General features: G+C 45.6%; 2 protein-coding genes across 11 annotated transcripts in view; one reads left to right on the top strand and one right to left on the bottom strand.

Annotated features, from left to right (window-relative positions):
- Positions 1 to 6,949, bottom strand: C6H21orf58 (chromosome 6 C21orf58 homolog). Of its 3 annotated transcripts, none has more exons than XR_010080733.1 (9): positions 6,799 to 6,948; positions 6,490 to 6,555; positions 5,743 to 5,800; positions 4,505 to 4,572; positions 3,798 to 3,941; positions 3,261 to 3,375; positions 1,723 to 1,862; positions 168 to 1,318; positions 1 to 85 (listed from the first exon to the last, which is right to left on the bottom strand). XR_010080733.1 is itself a non-coding variant. In XM_063400179.1 (9 exons), exons 2-9 carry the CDS (start codon positions 6,547 to 6,549, stop codon positions 70 to 72), a joined length of 768 nt encoding a protein of 255 aa, XP_063256249.1. In that variant the 5' UTR covers positions 6,550 to 6,555; positions 6,799 to 6,949; the 3' UTR covers positions 1 to 69. The 3 variants fall into 3 exon arrangements, 2 of the variants coding, with proteins under 2 accessions (XP_063256249.1, XP_063256250.1); XM_063400179.1 differs by having other exon boundaries at positions 1,152 to 1,318; positions 6,799 to 6,949; XM_063400180.1 differs by having other exon boundaries at positions 1,152 to 1,318; positions 5,743 to 5,867; positions 6,799 to 6,878.
- Positions 6,950 to 10,664: 3,715 nt separating this feature from the next.
- PCNT (pericentrin) overlaps positions 10,665 to 21,307 on the top strand; it is a 71,660-nt gene continuing 61,017 nt past the window's right edge. For all 8 annotated transcript variants that reach the window (XM_063400181.1, XM_063400182.1, XM_063400183.1 and 5 more), the window contains exons 1-5: positions 10,665 to 10,817; positions 15,893 to 16,078; positions 17,611 to 17,661; positions 18,460 to 18,639; positions 19,403 to 19,546. In XM_063400181.1, the coding sequence (XP_063256251.1) occupies positions 10,764 to 10,817; positions 15,893 to 16,078; positions 17,611 to 17,661; positions 18,460 to 18,639; positions 19,403 to 19,546 (615 nt within the window). In that variant the 5' untranslated portion in view covers positions 10,665 to 10,763. The remainder of the gene's footprint in view (positions 10,818 to 15,892; positions 16,079 to 17,610; positions 17,662 to 18,459; positions 18,640 to 19,402; positions 19,547 to 21,307) is intronic.

Genomic DNA, 21,307 nt, shown 5'->3' on the forward strand with positions numbered 1-21,307 from the left:
TGAGGAAGAACATCAGGATTTTATTGTTTTTAGAAAGGCTATGGTCCACTTGCAGAGGATCCTGTACTATCAGTACATGGGCCACCTGCAACAAGAAAAGTGGGGTTATTGTGTTTGATAACAGCCAGTAGTGCTGCAGCTGCAAAAAGATGTCTTTGGTCTCATACCTTGTGGTGGAAGGCAGCTGAGGAAGAGGAAGAACATAATTCAAAGGCCATGGCAAGAGCTACTGATTTCTGCAAACAGTGAATTGCACTGATCCTGACAGCAGCCAGGAGTTCTTTACTGGTTCAGATTACAAACCCGTGTCAAGGGGAAATAGGTAGAAATGTTCATCCCTTGTAATCCCATTAGCTAAATAATCTGTTCAGGAATTCAAATCCTCTGCTAAAGAGGGCTGTACAGATATCCCTGCCAGCAGGTCACCCGTGCCCAAGGCTGCAGCTGCCTCCATCCTGTTCTGTTCACTAAGGCTCTCAAAGAGCCATGGCACAGAAATAAAGCTGAGTTCTCACAGTGTGTCCCCATGTCACCCCCCCTTCTATGCTCCAGCAAGGTGCATTTCTTGGCCAGCCTTGGCATGTAAGAAGTTCCTAGCACCTAGGAAGCCAAGCAGGACAGGCTCAGAGGAAGGCACAAGGCACGTGAGCCCTGGAGGGGCTGGCTGTGATCTCTGCACAGGGCACAGGGGCTCTGTGGATCTGGGAGCATCCTGGGGAGAAGTTAATCTATTTTTACACTCAAAACCCACCCCCCTCATCTGCAAGCTTATGGCAAAGGCTCAGCATTATTTCTGATACTCCCCTCCCATTGTACCATTTTTCTTAGCTGGTCGTTTGGGGTTTTATTTCCCCAGGAATTTCTGATTAGCCAATGCCCCAGCAGTGCTCTGAGAACATGAATCCTGCTGGGAACCTTAGCCTGCATGTAAAACTCTTCCCCATCTCCCCACCTTATTTAGCAGATGCTGCTGGGTGTGCAGGGAGACCAGAGGTGGGGTGAGCCCCTGCAAGGCAGAGCAGTGCAGCACGGCAGGGTGGGGATCTGTGTGATGCTCATCTCTGCCAGATCCCCGTGTCCATTCCACACCCTCCCCACCTGGGCAGGGAGGAAGGGCTGCAAGGGCAGGTCCCAGCTGCCTGCTGACTTACCCGGGCTGGGCAGAGCTGCCGTCCCAGTGCTGCGCCGCGGCCGTGGGCAGGAGGCTGCTGGGGGGCACTGGGAACACCCCTGGGGGAGGGTAATGGTGGTGGTGGTGCACCACAGGAGGCCTGGGCCTGTCTGCCTTCAGGGCCAGGGGAGCAGCAGGCTGAAAGTCCTTGGTGGAGACAGACAAAGGGTGGCTGCAGAGACCTGTGCCATCGCAGCAGGGGCGTCCCCAGCCGAGGGGCCAGCGTTCCACTCAGCCACCCCTTGGAAAGGAAAACCTTTGGGATGTGTCTGGAGAGGAGTGTATAGGTTCCAGCACAGAAGGCCCAAGAACACATAGTGACCTCAGATTTCACTCAGACCCCCCTCCCTCCAATTTATTCCATTAGTCAAGGTCAGGGAAATGCAGAATGACAGGATGGCCTGGAGAGGAAGGCGGGCATCAGGGCATGGTCTTTCTCTGCCACCTTTCCTCCAGTCCTCTGGTCTTCCAGCTCTTTGTGTGTGTTGTCCAGGCCTTGTGCCCTCCCAGGGAGATGATGTGGGCAGGGATGCCCTTCAGGCTGGTATTACCTGCTGTGGGTGCTGCAGCAGGGCAGAGCTGCCTCCTCCGAGCTGTGCCAGCGCCGTCGGGGGCAGAGCCTTCAGCATCATGTTCTGCATCATGACCTGGTGCATCTGAGCATTCTGCATCAGCATCATCTCTACCATGTCTGGGGAGAGAAGCAAAGGGTAAGAGCTTTACCTGCCACTGGCAAGCAGAGAGGCCTCATGGTGAGGAGTGTCCTCCAGCATGCAGACTGGTCACTGCCACAAAGGCAAAGCAGCTTAAAGGGGGCACAGGAAGAATACTGACGTTATTTCCCCAGACATTGCAAAGTTAATGTCTGTGAATGGGATTGTTCGCACCAGCTTTCCTGTTCCTCCTCTCCTCTACAAGAAAGCTGCTGCTGAGTATCTTGTCTGTTGCTCGCCTTGCAAGCCCACAGCCCTGGCTGTGCTGAATGGCAGGATGGAGAGGAGCTGAGCTGCAGCTTTCCCTCACTGCAGCATGCACAGGCTCCTGGCTGTGCTCCCCACTGCTTCAGCCCCGGGTCATGCTCTCCACGTGTGAGGTCTCCTCAAATTTATGTGATATTGCAGTACCACCTTGAGAGTCCACTGACTCATAGAATTGTAAAGGTCAGAAAAGACCTTTAACATCATCAACTCCAACCCCCAGCCTGTCATTTCATGCACATCAAACCTCCTTACATGATCCCTGGGATCCAAAGGACTTGTGCAGTGTAACTAATTCACCTGGGGAGAAGTGAAGAGGGAGAGGTGAAAAAAAAAGAAGAAAAATAATGAGGACACCTCTCATTTTCCCTTTTACTGGTCATACAAAAAGTAGTTTACACGTAGCAGCTTGAGAGAAGTCATGAGTGGATTTGGACTATTTTAGTTATGGAAATAAACTGATTCAAAAATCCAGACAGTTAGATGAAGTATGAGCTGAGAAATACTGCAGTTTCATGGCTGAGGATTCCTGTGTGAGATGAACCTTTGGCTGAAGGCTGAGCCTGGGAAATTGTCCCAGGTTTTAGTTCATGTGTTATTTCACAGTAGCACCCACCTATGTTTAGAAACAAACTCTTTTATTGGCATTGCACTATATTTAGAACAACAATCAGATGTTCTGTCTTGTTTCCAAACACAGGGTACAAATAAAAGCCTGAGGAGATTGAACAGCAGGTTAGGAAGGAACAAAATAATAAAACTAGATTTTAGAAGCCTGTTTGCTAATTCTGGAGTCATCCATGTGCATGAGTTTGACTTTGTTAATATTACTCAGTGCCACGAGCTGAGCTGTTGTGCTTTCCCAATCTTCCCTTGAATTTGCAGTTCCTTTTTCTTTAGTTTTAGTGGTAAGAGTTTGCCTGAATGCCTCTCATGCCTGGTACCCACCCCCCTTACAAGAGTGCAACTCCCAACGCTCCACCAGCTCGTTAATCAGCGCGTCACTAACGAGCCTGAACACCATCCCTGTCCCCTTGCCCTTGCTGTGGTACCTGCCCTGCCCTCCCCAGGCCTGGTGACAGGAGCTGGCTGCTGCATGGAGAGTTTGTTACCTTCCTTAATGCTCCCAGAGCGGGGGGCTGCAAAGGTCGGGGCTGGGGGAATCTGTGTGATCACAGGGGATGGCTGAGGCAACTGCTGGATGATGGTGGCAGGCTGAGCTGGCATCTGGAACAGGAAGGGAAATGGAGAAGTCAGGGTTGGTTTTGGCCAGCTCCCCCATCTGTGGGAACAGCTGTCATCTGCCTAGGCTTCAGGAAAACTCTGGGATTCTCGTGGAGAGGCTGCTGGGGTTGTGGGCTGTATGAGCTGACAGTGATGTGCATTAGGAAGTGGCTGGATGGCCAGGCTGGAGTGTGGGCAGCCCTGCCACTCCTTTTGCCATCTTGTTCCAAAGGTAAACCATTCCCACTGGTAATTCTGGGCCTTATTTGCAAGATTACTTCCCCTTAGGTTTTGCTGCAGGGAGCAAGGAGAGCAAGAGGCATATCTTCCCTTTTTGTGGGATGGGCAATTCCAAAGAGCTCCCAAATGAGTGTCAGCTCAGCCTGGCACGGTGCTCGTGGTGTTCTCTAGGAGGCAATCCTTACTGTCTGCTGGATAATCCTTGGTGGCTCCGCTTGGGAAGCTGGAAAAGGGATCTCGTAGACCTGTGGGAGGGCAGCTCTGTGGTCATGGCAGTGTCCTCCAGCTGGTGCAGGTGGCTGTGAAAGCTCTTCCAGAAGGCGCTGCTCCTGCAAAGTCAAGTGTTTTCTTAAAGAAAATCTACTCACAGCAAGGCAGACAGTATGGCTATGCCCTCTGGACTACGTGGGATTAGCCTGACACCTGCAGCAAGGGCACTGTATAAAGAAGGTTTCCCTTCCCACAGATCTTGAAGCATAAGCAACAAGAATTGGGAAAAAAAACGTGCAGAACAAGCTGCCAAAAATCTGGGAAAACATTTCATTAATCGTTGGTATCCTCCACACACACGGAATAAATGATAATTAATATGGTCCCTACTTGGGCATCGCTAAAAATCCCTTCTTTGCCTTTTGGCACAGGAGGTTTCTGACACAGCAGCTCAGTACAAGCAGGATCATCCCTCTGTAGTGCTGGAGCGGGTGCAGGCCGTGCAGCTGTGGAGGGAGGCCAGGCTGCTCTCCCTGATCAGCCCTCACAGCACACAGCAGCACAGCCCTGAACCCCGCCAGCCCCAGAGGCAAAGGGCAGGAGGACACTGACTCCACCCCGGCAGTGGCTGTGCAGGGTGCTGGGCCCTGCGTGTTTATTTCTGGCCAGACAGGGCTCTTACCCTAAGCTCCTGCAGCAGATCTTTCCTTTGCCTCAGGGCACTCCGGAGCGTGTCCTGAGGCCTGCTCCCTGGAAGAGGAAAAGTCCATTATCTTCTCAAAGGATCACAAAGAGCTGGGTTAGGATATTAATGTGGAAAATGTGTTTCTAGATAGCTTGATGTTGCATATAGGTTAAACCTTATAAAATAAGGACCTTGTTACCCTTGTAAAATCATGGCTCAGGTCTGTTACTTTGGCTAAGTAGAGGAGGACTATGGGAAAGTGACTCAGCTGAATTACAGGTAGAAAAACAAGTTATATAACTATTAGATGTTCACATCGTGGTGTATGGTGGTTGGTTGAACGATGTTTGTTATGATTTAAAAATGTGTAACTGGTAAAGGCCTAAATGCTTTCAAAGGCCTGGTTTTTGCCATAAAGGGGCTCTCCTTTGCACCTGCCTGGGAGCTCCACGTCGCTCTGCTTTTACAGCTTGAGTTCTTCCACAAAAGGCTTGGGCTACTTTTCTTGTCAAATACACGTATGGATAATGACTTTATGCCATGTGCAGTCACAGCTGTTCAGCAGCTTTACAAAGGCAAAACAACTCTGAAAATAAACTCTTTAGATTGCTCTCTAAAGCCCCCTTTTAACCTCCTGGTTTAGGAATCACTTTCAGCCTGAAAGTCTCTAGATGTACCCTGTGCATGCAGAGGATGACTGTCTGTTGTAACAGCTCAAACAAACTCTGGTTTGAATGTCAACTTTTCTGTTTTGTTCTGAATCAACTTCCTTTTCAGTTCATCCCACACATAGTTGGTTTTGCACTCTCTTGAAATGAAGACAAGCCAGAATGTTTTCAGATACTTTGGAGCCATGCCTGGCGTCTGCTCTGGAAAGCACCATTTCAGATTTTGAAACTGTAAGTTGTTATAGGGGATTTTTTAAAAAAAATTTGCCACAACATTAGAAGATTCCAACTATTTGGAATCTTCAGATCAATGAATAGGAGCCCACAGTACAATCTAGAAATATCACTCTGCTTCCTGGACAGGAAGTCATCCCATGTTAGTGCTCAGCTGGTCATTCACTTCCCTTGGTCAGGAAATAAATAGCTGAAGAAATTCAAAAGGTGAAAAGCAGTTAGCTCACAGCTGTCAGGGAGGAGAGGGGATCACCTCCTCAGGAACTCATGCCTGAGAACACAGGCAAGCCCTTTCCAAAATATGCCCATAATTAGAACAAACGCTTCTCTTACGTGCAGCTGGGAGAGACAACTCCATCTTCTCTAGGTTCTCCTGTTCATTTTCTAGTCTCTGTTGGCAGAACCATAACCAGAGCTGGTTATAAGTCAGGCAGAAAAGCTCACAAGGATTTCCAAGCCTATGGCACAGGTTTGGGAGGGAGGAAATAGAGCAGAAGTGGAGAAAAATGATGGTTCTTAAAGAAGTATGAAATGTCTTGTTACAAATCTAGTTACAGTAAAGAATAGCCATGCTTCCAACTCTCCAGGCTACTCCAGACCTTAAAATTGATAGCATGACAAATCAGGAGATGTATATATAATTTATTTTGCAGGGCAGATAGCTGCATCATATGAAGAACTTGATAATGTTCAATTTGGGCGTGCCTGATAGTCCAAGATCTGGACTCTTAATTCAGCAAAGGTATGACCAGGCAACACATCTTAAGTGAAAGCAGACATGAAATTGCCTTAAAACAACCTGAGATTCTCTTTACCCAAGATTTACTCCTAAACTTTGCCTGTCCCTGCTCAAACTGGCTTTGAGCTAACTGGTGACATCTCCCATAAAATCAAAGTCAATTTAATTTACTGTAGGTCCAGGTAAACTTGCACAATGTTATTTTCAAAAGTAACAGTAAGTAGTACCGCTCCTCAGCTTATCTCAGTAGAGTTATACTATTTTAAAATACAGTGTTAATGCTTAAACATGCAAGAGCAAAAAGCAGAGCAAAGGTGACCACTGCAGAATTATTCCCTTACCTTTTCTAGGAGTTTGAGTTTCAGTCGTGTCAGGTGATCCACCACTGAAGGATCTGCCATTATCTCCTGGAACAGTAGGCAGGCAAAAACAGGTCAAAAAGCTAAACAGAGGCAGATAGGCTTTCGGTGCTATTTTTTTCCCTCCACAATCTTCACAGAGTAATTCCATTATTAAAAAAAACAACAATACAGGATGAGTAGAAATTGAGAGAAGCAGATAAAAGCTTCAGTTTCACTCCCAGGTGAGAATGAGTACAGGCATTCACAACGTCACAGGCACAGCTTTTCCTGCCATTTCTCTCAACATACTTTTGTGCTGCAGGTTGTGATGCTCACAGGAAGGCAGCTGAGAATGGATATTTATTTGTCTGTCCTAGTGGTTGCTATCCTTCCCCTGGCAGCAGCACTAGGCCTGGCCTCTGTGTTGCTAGAGCCTTCTCATTAGCTCAGAAGTTTGTGCCTGTAACCTGGCTGCTAAGTTTATAGTGTCAATATGTAACATAAACAATTTAATCTCCAGGCACAGAAGTTTGTGTGCCTTTGGTAAGGCAAATGCCTAGCACATTAATGCACAAGAAAAAAACAAACAGAAGCCAATGGTCCTTTGAAACAAGCCCAGTGCCAGCAGTCAGATTATGATCTTGCTGATTGGTACCTGTTTATCCCACTATAAGGGATGGGGCTGCACACTTTTGCACAGCCCTTTACATGAGTTGTTACTAACACACAGTAACTAAAAAAAGGAGGGAGCATAGCTGGAACTCACCCCTGGGTAAGTTCAAGTATAAAGATGTAATATCCTTTTGGATACCATCTCCCAAAAAACCCCGTGGAATGTCTCCCTCTCCCACCAAAGTCCTACCAGCATAAAAATAGGGTAACGTTTATCAGTGACATCCATAAAATGAACACCAAGGCAAGAGAAAAAAGCCAAGTGACAGACACTCCTTCTCAGTATCATATTTTAAGCCCAGTTCTGCTCCCAGGAGAGACAAATTAAAACCCCTCCCTCTCTCGAAGGCCACAGCAAAACTGCAGCAGAGCCACTGCTGGCAGCTGGAGCAGCTCAGAGATGTTCCCAAGCTGTGTGAGAGCAGTACAGATCCTCAGCTATGACCCACACAGCCTATCCCTAAAAACACACAGGCTGGAGGTCACTGGAGAAGTTAGGGAGACTGAGGTGCAGGGATCCCTCAAACAGCTGTTCTGTGTCAGAGCTGGGGCTCAGCTTCCTCTGGCAGGGCTCTATGGTGAACGGCAGCAGTGACAGGCCAGAACAGAAAATCCTCTCACCTGCCACCAGTTCTCCTGGGAGACAACTCTGAGTCCATTTCTGCACTTTAAAACCTCAACAAGATTTTTCTCTAACGTCTTTGACCCCTTCATCTGAGCAGTTGCACCAGTCTTTGACAAGGAGTTTCCTAGTTATCTTAACCTAAAGCATAAGCCTAGTCATGCCTGTAAACAGCATAACTCTAGTTTGCGTCTGTGCTGGGAAAAAACCCTACCCCTTTTTGATTGCTGGTGAATATTGAGCTGATTATTTTACCATCAACTGGTTTAGTACAGTGCCCTAAAAAATAAATTTCTAGAGCATTCATTGCAGTATGAATAGAGGGTTACAAGAAAGTTTGACAGAAAGAACCAGGTATAACTATCCCATATAAAGCACAGCACCAGTGTCAAGCAACTGAATTTACTCAAGAGGAAATGAAGAGAAATTTGTGACAGGTATACCAGAGGAAATCCAATACTAGGCAAAAAAAAAAAAAAAAAAAAAAAGAAAAAAAAAAAGAAAAAAAAAAAAAAAAACAACAAACAAACAAAAAAAAAAAAACCACAACCCAACCCAAACAAAAAAGCTTTCCTTCCAGCAAACCTGCTAAAGGATCTCTTTTTCCCCACACTTATGGATGCCTTGATCACAGTGTGATCCCTACTCTTGGGACATCTTACAACCTGCTAATTAATGGGGTGCCAGGAATGTGCCAGCCACATACAAGATCATGCTCAAAGGGATCTGTGGCTACACTGAATCCTAAACAAGGAATCACACTTGAGAATGAGGATTAAAAAGAGCAAAACCAGACAATTTTAATCCTACAAAGGAATAACAGGTGTGTTACATGAACCTCCCAGGACATAATTATTCTGCTCTATTTAGCAGCGCTGAAGGCAGAATTTGGACACTGTGCCTATTTTTAGACGTGGTTGTTTAAGAGGGAAAGAAAGTCCAGGAAAAAAAATAAACAGGGTGCATTTACAAAACATAGGTTCTAAGGAAGACTTTAAAGAACTGGTTTTGTTTAATTAGTCAGTAGATGGTGAAAGGAGGACAGGCCAGCATTTTTTTAAATAAATGAGAGGATACAATGAAAGAACGGGGTGGGGTGGGGGGGTTATGTCTGGAAAACACGAGCATTTGGCTTAATGAGGAAGAGAAAACCTGATAACAACAGGAAAAGAAATCTTCATTAGCCACTAAGGGAAATGATGGAGCAGCTGTCAAACAAAAAACTTTCACGGAAGTTGTTTATGAACAATTAAAAAACCAAATGTGTTGAATATTGTAGGACTGTTGTAGGACTCCTCAGCTAGGGATTAGATAACGTGATGAGGTCCATTCCAGTATTGCATTTCTTTGATGTCTTTTGTTGATTTTGATATTTTATACCCTTAATTTTAATTTCTGTGAGTCCTAAAAATAATTTTAAAAGATATTATGATAATAACCAAGACAATAAGAGGGGTGGAGCAGCTCTGCTGCGAGGAAACCTGAGAGAATTGGGATTGACCAGCCTGAACAAGAGAAACTTTGGGGTGACCTAACTGTGGCCTTCCAGTCTCTGAAGGGAGCCTACAAGAAAGATGGAGAGAGGCTATTTACAGGGGCCTGGAGTGGCAGGACAAGGGGCAGCGGCTTCCCACTGACAGATTCGGTTTAGATTGGATATTAGGGAAAAAGTTCTTCTCTGTGAAGCCCTGGAACTGGTTGCCCAGAAAAGTTGTGGTTGCTTGATCCTTGGAGGTGTTCACTAGGACATTTCATAATTCAGACTTTGTCTTCTGGTATTGGCTGGGGACAATCTCAGGATTTTTTGTAAAGACATTAGCACACATCTTCCCTATCAGATCATGACCATGGTTTGCTCACTGAAACTTCCACTCTTCCTTAGGAGAGTAAAATCATGCATGAAGAGGAAAGCCAAAAAAAATACTGTGCCCCAGAAATGAGGGGGCTAAAGCTTACCCTTAACTCAGTCCGTGACGCAGATGGGTCTTTTAACGTTTCCAATCCAGCACACTGCTCTGAGGTACAGATTTGACTAAAGCCTGTATTTTTATAATTTAATTATTTCAAAATACAAAGAAGCCACCAGTTCTGTAGGTTCAATAAGCAGAGCAAAAGGGAGTTGAAGATTGGACATCTGGGATCTTAAATTTATGGCCCTTCAAGGACGTTGGAGTAACCAGAAGACTCCAGAGGAGATTAAGGCCTGAAAAGTTGGAGACTCCATGTCCAAAAAAATGATGATCGAGAGATTAAAGAATGACGACCAAATCAGCGCCGAAGAGCGAGAAATCAATAAGCAGTAGAGGACAGCATACTGATTACTGAAGAGAATCATGCAACTTAGAACCAATGAACGTTAATTTATTTCTTTGCTAAAAATTCACTAATAAGGAAAAGGGCGTGAAGGGAGCCACTAACCCTGCCCCGTGCCCTATTGGCTGCCTCCAGACGTGCCTCCATTGGCTGCCTCTAGCCACGCCTTCATTGGCTGCCTCTAGCCCCGCCCTCACTGACCGCCCCTAGCCACGCCCCCATGGACCCCCCTAGCCCCGCCCTCATGGACCGCCCATAGCCCCCCATGGACCGCCCCTAGCCACGCCCCCATTGGCTACTTTCAAGTCCCCGCTCCCCATTGGCTGTCTCCCGCGCTGGGCGGAGACGGCGGCCCTTTTGAAATGGCGCGGGGCGCTCCCATTGGTGGCTGCCGCTGAGGGGGCGGGGTCGGGGCTCGCGCCGTCTTGCCCGGGCTATCCCAGCAGCCATTTAGCGGGAATGGGCGGAGCCCGGCTGAGGAAAGCTGTCGCCATTGGCCGGCGGCCGCGGCGCGTCAGGAGCTCTGGCCAATGGGCGCAGAGCTCCGCCCCGCGCGGTGTGGCGGGCGCGGCGGTGGCGGGCGGGGAGAGGCCCGGGGCGGCCATGACCGGAGCTTCGCTACCGCCGCCCTGACGGCGCGGGGGGCACGGACCGCCCTGGCCGCCACATGGAGGCGCAGGAGGAGGCGCGAAGGCGCAAGCTGGAGGCCGGCAGGGCGAAGGTGAGGGGAAGGGTCCCGGCCAGGCGGAGGCTGCGCCCGCCCCGGTCTCGGTGCGCTGAGGGGGCTGGCAGGCCGGGGGGCGGCTTCGCCTCAGCCCGCCCTGGGTCTCTCCCCTCCGTTGCGGGTTCCGTGTTGCACTCGGAGGTGGGTGCGGCGGAGCTGGGATCCCCTGTGCTCGGGGCTGTCCCCGGTGCCCCGAGGGGCTGCCCTGGCGCCAGGCTCCGCAGGAAGAGTCGTGCCCGGCGGTGCCTCTGCCTGCGGGGCCCCGTCCCGCTACACAAGCACAGAAACATTCCCTCGGGTGAACACCGAGCAGCTGGCAGCGGTGCTTATACGGTCCCTCAGGCTCTGTTTTCGTTGGTTTGTTTTGGGTTTTTTTCTTCCCGTCTCCCGTTTTTGCCTAGGGTTCAGTGTTTGTGGGAATAGTGCATTCCCGGTTGAGGGTCTCAAAGAACAGGTGTTGTTTTATTCCTCTGCTGGCTCATTCGCTTGCCTGTGTGTCCGCAGAGAGCTGGGCTCGGTTTGTTGGTTTCCAGTTACTCTGGTAGCAAACACTTCATAAGCTGTGAACATTTGGGTGTCTTCACGTGTAGTTTAGGGACTTGTGTAGAGCTCACAGGATGAGGCTGATATATAAAGGTAACATTCTCCAAGTAATTATTACCTGAAACCACGTGTTTAACGCTGCTTGTGAGCTAACCCCGTTAGATAAAAATTTCTGCTTTGTTTTGGCAGCGATATTCAAGGAGCTGGTTGGAAATGCCTGGTTACTTTCATTCTAATTCAGCATTTCTGCTGGGTTCTGAGCTGGTTTTGTCATATTTCCCTTCTGGCTGTCCCTGCTAAATAAAGGTTTCTGCTTCTCACCATTCTAGTGGGATTGGAGTGGGGGTTATGGCTAGACAGAGATAGCTGAGGCTTCACGGGGTCCTGGGAAGTTCAGACCCATCAGATCTTTCCAGGTCCTGCCCTTTCTGCAGGGAAGCTGTCTGGATATCTGGCTAGCAGGCTCAGAGGTGGCTTGGAGCTGTCCTGCCTGTCTGCTGTGGTTTTGTTTCAGCTGCTTCCCGCTAGTGCTGTGCAAGAGAAATCCAAGGGAGCAGGGTTATCGCTGGAGCTGTGCTGAAGCTGCAGCTTGGTGATGGGCAGTGCAGCTCCTGCACCCCTGGCCTGGCCTTCCGTGGTGCTGCCGCGGTTCCACACTGCTGCTCCTGCTCAGCAGTTCCTCATCTGCCTGCCTTCCCAGCCCTGTGTGCTGTGAGAGCTCAATCCTCTGCTGGAGAGCAGCTGCATCGTTAGCTCAAGAGAGAGACCTCTGAGAGCAGGAGTTCTTAAGGTTAAAACATCACCCTAGTGTGGCACGACCTGTGTTAACATTTCTGTTAACAGAAATTAATTCCAGCCGCAGGACCTGTTTGTGATTAGAAAAATGTGACAGATTTAGCTTGAATAAGTTATTAGTTCCACCTGTTGGAAAACTGGTGTTTGCCATAAAAAAAAAAAAAAAAAAGCAGGCACTTTGCCTTACGTTTCAAGTTGTACCTGCAGAGCCTGTGTTGCACTTAGTATTTTTTATACTGTGTGGTAAATCTCTCTCTTCCCATTTAAAAAAAAAACCTAAAAAACCCCTTCATTAGTGGCCCCATCAGTGTTGCTGCTGCATGGTGTCATAGGCTGGGAGGAGAGGAAGAGTTTTAGAGAGGCAGAGATAGATGTCGTGCTTCCTCTGCTGATTAAAATGTCAGAGATCTGTTCCTTGGCTGGCAGACTGTGGGCACCAGAGAACTTCCAAAAAGCACCCAGGTGACACTTGCCCTTTTTTATTCTGCTTTTCTTTTTTCTAGTTTCTTTGTGCTCCTCCTCATGGGCACAGCACATTTTAAAGGGACGAGGAGCACGAGCAAGTGCAGGTCTCCTTGCAGTGGTGCAGCCCAGAGCAGCTCGAGGTGACGCTGTCTCTGGTGTGACACAGAGGTGTCCCACAGTTCAGTGTCCCTCAGAGCCCGTTCTGGACCATCTCACAGCCCTGCACAGCTCCCAGCAGTGGGGGCGCAGGGAGGGTGCTCTGGGTGTGAGAGCCCTCTGTTGCAACAACCTTTGCAGTGATGCAGCTTGGTACTGCTTCAGGCTGAGGTGTGAACTCGGGAGGCCTTTCTGCCTCACCCCCAGCCTCCAGAAAATGAATTATCTCATCTTTAGCACCCTTAGATTTTAGTCTGCTAAGCAATGACTGCGCAAAGAAATATGATGTAAATGTTCTCCTTTTCAAACCAGTGCTTGCATTATTCTTTTTCATATAGGAATAAGAACTCCATTATTGAGATGCATTTAAGTTATCACCTAATAATAATGATAATGCCAACTGTTGTATTTATTGGAGATTGTAATTGGCAGCTGAGTACTGACTGTGTCAGATACCTCAGATTCCTCTTTCCAACAAATGCAATACTGATAGCCAGGGCAGCAACGGAGAAACAGAACAAGCCTAACTATTCAGTGCTGCTTTTTTCTCCTTGTTTTTCCTACCTCACGCTAATTAGTCTGCATGTTGGCCACCTGTTTCTTTAGTTACAGAGCTCTTTGTGCCATACCTCAGGTGAGGGAAGTTTTGCTCTGCCTCCATTTTACAGTTAGGACCTGAAAAATGAGTTCGGGTTTTCCAGGAGGTTTCCCCACCTCATCATTTTGAGGGAAGTCTAGGAAATATTTCTTGGTTTTGTCTAAGAGCACTTTTTGCTTATGTTTGCTGTATCCAAGAGCTGTACTAATGTTTATTTGAACAACCTGTTTCTGTTTGGTGGTGCTGTGGTTTTCTGCGCTGTCCTATTTTCTCTGGGAGTTGGTTTTAGGACTAATTTCTGAAGCACATAAAGTAATACATCAACTTTTAACTGACTGGTGCTGGTGAAATGGAGTTGCAGTGCACTGGTACCTGTAGAAGGGTGTTCTTGTGTTACAGCTGCTGCTTGGGATGCTGTGCAGGACAGTGCTCTCAGGGCTTCTGTGGCAGAGCTACATCTGGCTAAAAGTGAAGCTTTCACCTTTGCATGTGCTTCTGGAAAGCAACAGGAGGCTTAAATCATCAATCAGGCGTGATGGGATCTCACTGTGATGAGGCAGAGGCAGTTGTGTCTTGCTTTCTTCACATTCACACTCACTACTTTGTGTTGGATGAGCTGGCTGTGAATTTGAGATTCTCTTACAATGACACTTTATGTAGCTGATGAAAGGGTTTGGAAACCCAGTACTGCTCTAAATAAACTTTTCCCCTAAATCTGGAGTGTGTTTGAATCCAGCCACTCCACCAAGTCCAGTAGTTCCATAAAATGTTGGTGTAGTTAGATACTTTTGCATGGTATATGTTATGATTTTATAGGTTTAGTGCATGTGAATGGGACAGAATAAGTTCTGTTTTCTTTGACCTGTGCATTTAAAAATTTATACTGTTTAGGTGTTCGGTCATGCCAAGTCTTGGTATTTTAATGTGAGATATTTGGGGTCCCTGCATGAATCAGTAACTGCTCTCTGTAATGCCCACTCTCTCTGCCGTTCATCTCTTCTGCTTGTTTTACTCCTGTTTTCCCTTTTTCCCTGCTTCAGCAGTTTCCTCTGCTCTCCATTTTCCTGCAGGTCTCCTCCTGCCCCGTTTCCCCACGTTATCAGGTTAATTAGTGCTGTAGCTATTTTAGACATACATTGCCATCAGCGAGTTCTGGAGTTGACACCTGGTTTCAGAGGGTGGTATTTGTGTCTTACTGCACCTTTCTCATCTGCTTATTACAAAAGACACAAGTCTGGCCATCTTCATTTAATCTGCATTTCAGTATCACTAACTGTAGAAATTACAGAAGGTAATCTTAAAAATAAGGTTTTTGTACGTAGGGACTTTATCAGCTGATAAGAAATTGATGTCTTTCTGCAAATATACCTTTTAAGCAGGCTGCTGGGTGTAGAAGATGTGTAACTGTGCACCTGTTGAGTAGTCAATCTGTCAGGTAGAAGTTCCTGTAAGGGGAGGGGACTGAACCAGATTCTTTTCTCAAACTGAATGAGAAGAATGGGACAAGATTTTTCTGTAAGGTGGCTGTTGGACAGGAAAACCAAGCTGTCAAGCTGTGGATTTCCCTATGTACTGCAGGTAGAACTTGGCAGTGGTATTTACATCCAGTCATCAGTTAACTACCTGTTTTGTCTCATCACAAGGATATAACAATGGACTTGATAATCTCTGGTTTTAACCTTGAAGGAGTCTTTTCCTTATGAGAAGGATGTCTGGATTTCTGCTGTGGGGGAGATGTTACTTGGAAATGCTGCCTAAACACAATACTAGAGTTGAAAATAACAATAATCCTTTTTAAGCTGTTTAGGGTGTTAGGGAGAGTTGGGCAATAAATTGTCAGTGACATTCTTTACGTGTCCCTGGAGTTTCGTGGAGCTGTGATAGCCTGATAAAGTAGAGCATCTGATTCTTCAACAGAAGAAATTAAAATGACCTGGCTTAATTGATTTTCTATTTATGTGCTGGAGACTGCTTTCTGGCAAAGAAGTTTTGCTGTGTTCTCTTAAGGGGGTGGCAGGGAAGGAGCATTAAAATCAGCGGAAGTGAATCCTCATCTCACAGCTTACGCTGGCTGGGACCTGTTTAGATGTATTTGTAGGGGTGTGCTGGTTCTGGCACCATGACAAGGGGGTTCTTGTTTTTGCTGCTCTTGCAGAAAAACTGCTCAACTCTTATTTTTTCCTAATGCTTCTAGTATATTGACAACTCGTTCCTTTACTAATTTGTCTTGCTGTAATTCGGGATTGTCATTGACACACAAAGCTTCACTGAGTAAAACTTTGATTCTTGTGTGGAAATGTGCCTTTAGTGCTGGTGTGAGATGTGTTGCTTAATGGCACAGTTATCCAGTGTGTTGTGAATGTGTGGAAAGTAGGCAGATACAGCAGTTTTTCTGCAGATGTATATATTTTATCAAGGCAGGAGCTCTGTCACCCATGACTGTGTTAATCTTGTGGTCCTGCTACTTTTTCCTTGCTTACCTCTCCCTGTACCTCTTGCAATCTTTCCTGAACAGCTTGCTCACTTCAGACAGCGAAAAGCAAAGGGCGACGTCGCGCAGCCGCAGAAAAAGGCGGCGAAGAGGAAGGGCTCGGCTGTCCACACGCATGAGCTTCCGAAGGAAGAGCACCCAGTAGCAGCCAGACATGCTGGGAGGGACGTAGAGGGGCAGGCTGAAGACACCAGCCTGCCAGAGGCACAGGTAAATTTTAGTATTTCTTGCCTTGGCTGCGCTCGTGTGTGCAGGTACCAAGCATTGCAGGTGGTTTTTTGTACTCCTTGGAGTGTTTGCTCACTGGCACTGGCTGCTAGCTGCCCGTGGGAGGTAAGTGAGGTGCTGTTATTGCCACCTGTCACAGCTCACTCTCTAACAGAGGGATCTCATTTACTGACTGAGACATCTCCATGGTATGGCCTAGGCAGCTGGTATTGCCAGGGAGCTGTTAGCCTCCTGAAGTCTTTCACCTTTCACTGCCGTGGGCTTCTCTTTGGGCAGACCTAGGGTTATGTGGCTGTGGACCTTGGCAGATCTGGGTTGGGAGACCCACAGATTAAAAACTGCCAGGACCTTATGATGCACAGCAGTGATTTGGTTTTGTATCACTTGGCTGGCTCAAATATGCTTAATGTTTTCTGAAAAAGTATGATTTATTCCAGCAAGCTCTTAGTAGCCATTGTAAAGCCAGCATAGGTAGTATTTCCACAGATTTGTTGAAGGCGTCACTCTGCTTGTGTCTGATGTATCTCAGTATGTATGACTCTAAATTTAAAGGTAGTAATGTTCTCTGTGGGAAGAATTTTGGGGAGCTGGTGCCTTCAGCACTAAAAGCATCTCTCCAGATGTTGGTGTGTTTTCACAACATACCACAATAACATCAAACTGGTGTGTTTGCAAACCTGCAGCGATGGGGGATAAAATTTGGGTGTGTTATCCTGCTTTCTGTTGTGAGGATATCCCTGATGCTTTCAGGATATCTTCAACATGATGTTAGCATTGCAAAGGCTTTTATGAAGCTACACACGAGTGCCTGCACTGTGAAAAACAGTGTTTTGTCACTCAGCCATTGCAGTGTCCATGCTACATTCATGTGAGCTTAAATTAAAACAAACAAAAATCACTTACTGCTGTTAAGCAGCTTTTTTCAAAATAGCTGGTTTGTAAAGCAACTGGGATTCTAGGTTACCTGGAGAGGGTACCTCCAGGGAGACAGGAGTCACTGGGAACTACTTCAAGCAGGCTCAAAATGCAGGGAGAGCTGTTGACAGCCTTTTCCAAATAATGCAATAATCATCTCAGTCTTGTTGTGAATTTAGTGAGAGGGAAACGTCTCTCAAGCTATCAAGCTATGTTAAATCTGTGAGTCAGGAAAAGGTGTTGCTTTTGTGATTACCTGAATGGTTTTAGCATGTTTGTTAAATAGTCTCCTGTCAGCTTACTGATTTTTAGTAGCAGATTAAAGATGGCTCAAATATTTGCCAGTTACAACAGCAGAGGATCAAGCAGTGAGTCATTGTTGAGGCTTACCCCTAAATTTAAGTAGACATTAAGTTTGTTTGTTTGTTTTGCAGTTTAGTTCATTTCACCATGAAAGACCAGCTGGATTTAGCATAAAGTCAGTTTCTCACAACTCAGGTCTTTCTAGCTCATGCTTAAGGTGCTTCCAAAGTCATTCTGCTTTTCCTTATTCTTTTTTAAAATAACTATGATTTAGTGTTGTTTTGTTTATTTACCAGGGCAGCACTGATTTGTCTAGCTGGGAGCCACTGAATGATGATGCAACTGAAGTAAGTGTGCAAGGATGTCTCTGTAGTAAAAGGTGCTGGATAGAGCTGAAAGAAGACTGTGGTAATTGGTTGCTAAAATGATTAATTGAACATTGCTGTCAAATAAGATAAAACTGATGTGATTTCACTATTTTATGGTATAAAACAGGCCATGTTCTCTGCGTGTGTGTGTACTGGCTATGAAAATTGGTTGCTGAGGAAATTGGGTTTTGTAAAATCATAGACTTTGCCCAGAGAAATTTGAATGTTTATAATGTTTCCAATGGACACATGGATTCATTTTTCATTGTTTCATACAATACAACCAAAAGGTACTCAAAATAAAATGCAAGATGCTGTATCCTCCATGATAATTGTAACAATGTTGCTCCTAAGAAACCACACAAATTTAATTGAAGAGCTTTACATTGTTGTTTCTCTTTTGGGTGGACTGTTCTGCAGTCAGATGGATGTAAAAGCTTTGTTTAAATTGGTAGTCTTCTGCTTCCATCCTCACAACTGGAGGTATTTAAATCCCAGTGCATGCCAAAATGCACCATTTGGTGCTATAGAATCACAACACTTTTGTACCTTAAACTATCATGAAAATGCCTTATCTATGATCATATTTAATTTGAAATTTTTAAGCATTAAGGACTTTGTCTATGTAATGTTTCTATTAGATACAAAGTTCTAGTGTTGAATTACTTGTAGGATTTGCCCAGGACTTAACCTTGAAGCTGAATTTGTTTTCAGACTAATCACAAACCGGAAATGGTATTTTTAGTGAATAAATGCATTTCTGTTTCTTTTGTGAAGAAAGATAGGATAAATCCTGCTGTGGAGTACAGCCAGGCTGATGCTCAGATGTGCCAGGCAAGGATAGCTGAGCTGGAGAGCAGACTGCTGGAGAAGCAGGAAGCCGTGGAAAGACTCACTGTACAGATGGATGAGCTGCAGGAGCAACTCACCCAGCACCATGATTCCATGCAGCTTCAGGTGTGTGTCACAGGACTGGGCAGTGGGGTAATACTACTTCAGTTTAATCCTAAAAATGTTTAGGCCTCAAGACTCAAAACTGTATTGTTTTTTAGTGAGAAGTACTTCACCTTGCTCACATGTAGTGCAAAAAGCAGCATCTTCTTCCAGACCATTAAAAAAATATACTTTGAATTCCCTTTCTCTAGCAGTTCTGTGTAAAGGTAAAATATTACCAAATAATTTCTAAGACTAATTACTTTCCCCTCTATATGCTCTTTTTTCCATTCTAGGATTGGGGAAACAAAGACATTTCTGGTTGGTGAGGAATAAATTGAAAAGATAAATGTGATTAACATAAAATAGGATTAATGTATCCCATCTCATTAGCTTCCTCTCACATGACTGAAGGGAATTGCTGGCAGATAGGAAACAATTTAGGGGGTACTAAATATTCACTATATCCTTTCTGAAATCTTGATTGCTTTTTACATCAATAAAAGCTACAAATTTGGAAGTGAAAATACCAATTTCATTGCTGGTGTCCCATAATTTGTTTTTGAAATCACTTTTGATTAGGTTTGTCATCTCTGAGATCAATTTAAGATTCCTCCTCCATCATGCCTGCCATCATCTTTTAACACAAAGACTCCTTTGGTGCAAGTTGGTTAAAACTGAAATGTAACTACAGACTCTGTGATGGTTTTGCTTCAAGAAAACTTACATGGTTAAAATATGTTAAGAATATTTTAATTCAAAAGTGCACTTCTTCTGATGCCTGTAGGAAATGACGGTTCAAGAGCAGAATGAAATCATCAGGAAGTTAACAACCTGCCTTCAGCAGGCCAAGAGAGACCGGGACGAGCTTCAGGAGGAGGCCTCACGTGTGGCTGGGCAGATCCACGATTTACAGCTCCAGTTACATCAGGTGTGCCTCTCCTCGGTTTGGGGGAGACTGCAGGAACAGCTTCAGACTGTGAATGGAAACATTGAGCTGATGATGTAGCTCCTCACGGTTCAGTTTGTAGCACAACAGTGAAAGTGACTTCAGGGCGAGGCAGGGTTTTTTCCTGGTTGCTATGGAGAGGTCCTGGAAATATCCTCATATTTTCTACTTGCTTGCATAATGTTTTGGAGGTCACTGCACTTCTTTGTTTATCACTTAAGCCCTTGTTGGGGAATTTTACACAATGTTGTTAGTGGTGTTGTGGATCGAGTGAAGGCGTTAGACGAGCCCTGCCTGAGGTTCAGATTTTTGGCAGCAGCTTGAATTCAGGTGAGGCACACCTAAACTGCTCTGGCTCACAAGTTCTTAAGAGCTGCAGATCGGGTCTATCAGAAAATGAGTTATTTGCTGAATAGGCAGAAGATCAACAGACAAATAGCCTTAAAGAGAGTTCTGAACTACACACTTTAAAACAAAGAACTACTAGTAGATTACATAAAACAGTGCACAACATAAAGGTACCTATATTAGAGCTAGCAGAGAAGTAGAGTAGGTTAGGAGTCAGTGTAACTTAGCACCTAACTGAGGATCAAGTACACAGATTCCTTTCACTCAGCCCCCGAGAGAGCAGCCACAAAGTGGCATCCCAACTTCGGGGAAGAGCCCACACATTTCCAGGGAATGTGCAGAACACTTCTGCCTCAGGAAATTTCGTGTAGCTTTTATAGTTTGTCAAGTTAAGTGTCTGTCAGTTGGAAATTCAGGCTTATTTTCCTTCAATCTGTCTCCCAAGGCAAGATGTTTATTGTCAGCTGGGAATGCCACCTTCTTGGCACTGCAAACATCTCATACCAGACAGATGTCCAGCCTGAGATATTTCACCAATTAGCAAATTCTTGTGAGGGGGAAGATGCCCTGGGCTGTTGCACCAGCTGATAGGCAGAACAGAGCAGCCATTCTGTGGCAGGGGAATGTCCTGCCACAAGTGCTTTGTGGCCTTTACACAACTGTTGCTATATCATTTGAGTTTGCATGTGATCATTTGTCCTTTGCCAGAGAAATCTGTGAGTTTCTACTTGGGCAACTGGAACATCTCAGCTGTTAGACAGAAACTTGCTATGCTGAGGTAATGTGACTTGGCTCAAAGAAAGAAATTTAAAATAACATGGTTCAAGCAGCCTCTATGACACATAGGAACCTGCCTCAGTGCAACAGGCTGACCATGGATCTAATCCCTGGATAATGAGATATAATGCAACCTTCCTCTGCTTTAAAATGTATTTTTAAAGGTGCTTTATTCTTTCTTGGTGATGCTCAATGTCCTAGTGGCTATTCTCTCTGAACTTATGTATTTGCTGTCCTTGGAGCCCTGTAGTATACACCAAAGAGAAATGTTTCTGTATAGTAACTGTCTCAGGTTTGCAGAATAAGAATTGCCCTACATGGGATTATGTATCTTAAAGGTCTGGATAGGAAGGGAAAGGGGCTTAAAAATTTTTAAAAATAAAAATTGAGACTTTTTAGTCCAAGAGTTATCTTAAAGGAGTTGCTTATGCCCTGAAAAATAAACTGTCTGCTAAATGAAATTTTGTAAAATAACAAAAAATACTGCTTTCTGTCTACAGTTCTGGTTGCAACAGCAGAATGTGGTAAAAGTGAAGGCTGCTCAACAGGTGTTTGCCATTTGCACCATCAGCCAAAGACAAGGATCAAGCCTCTAAATAGAATTTCAGGCATATTCTG

This window comes from Prinia subflava, chromosome 6, assembly GCF_021018805.1.
Source record: "Prinia subflava isolate CZ2003 ecotype Zambia chromosome 6, Cam_Psub_1.2, whole genome shotgun sequence".
NCBI lineage: Eukaryota > Metazoa > Chordata > Aves > Passeriformes > Cisticolidae > Prinia > Prinia subflava.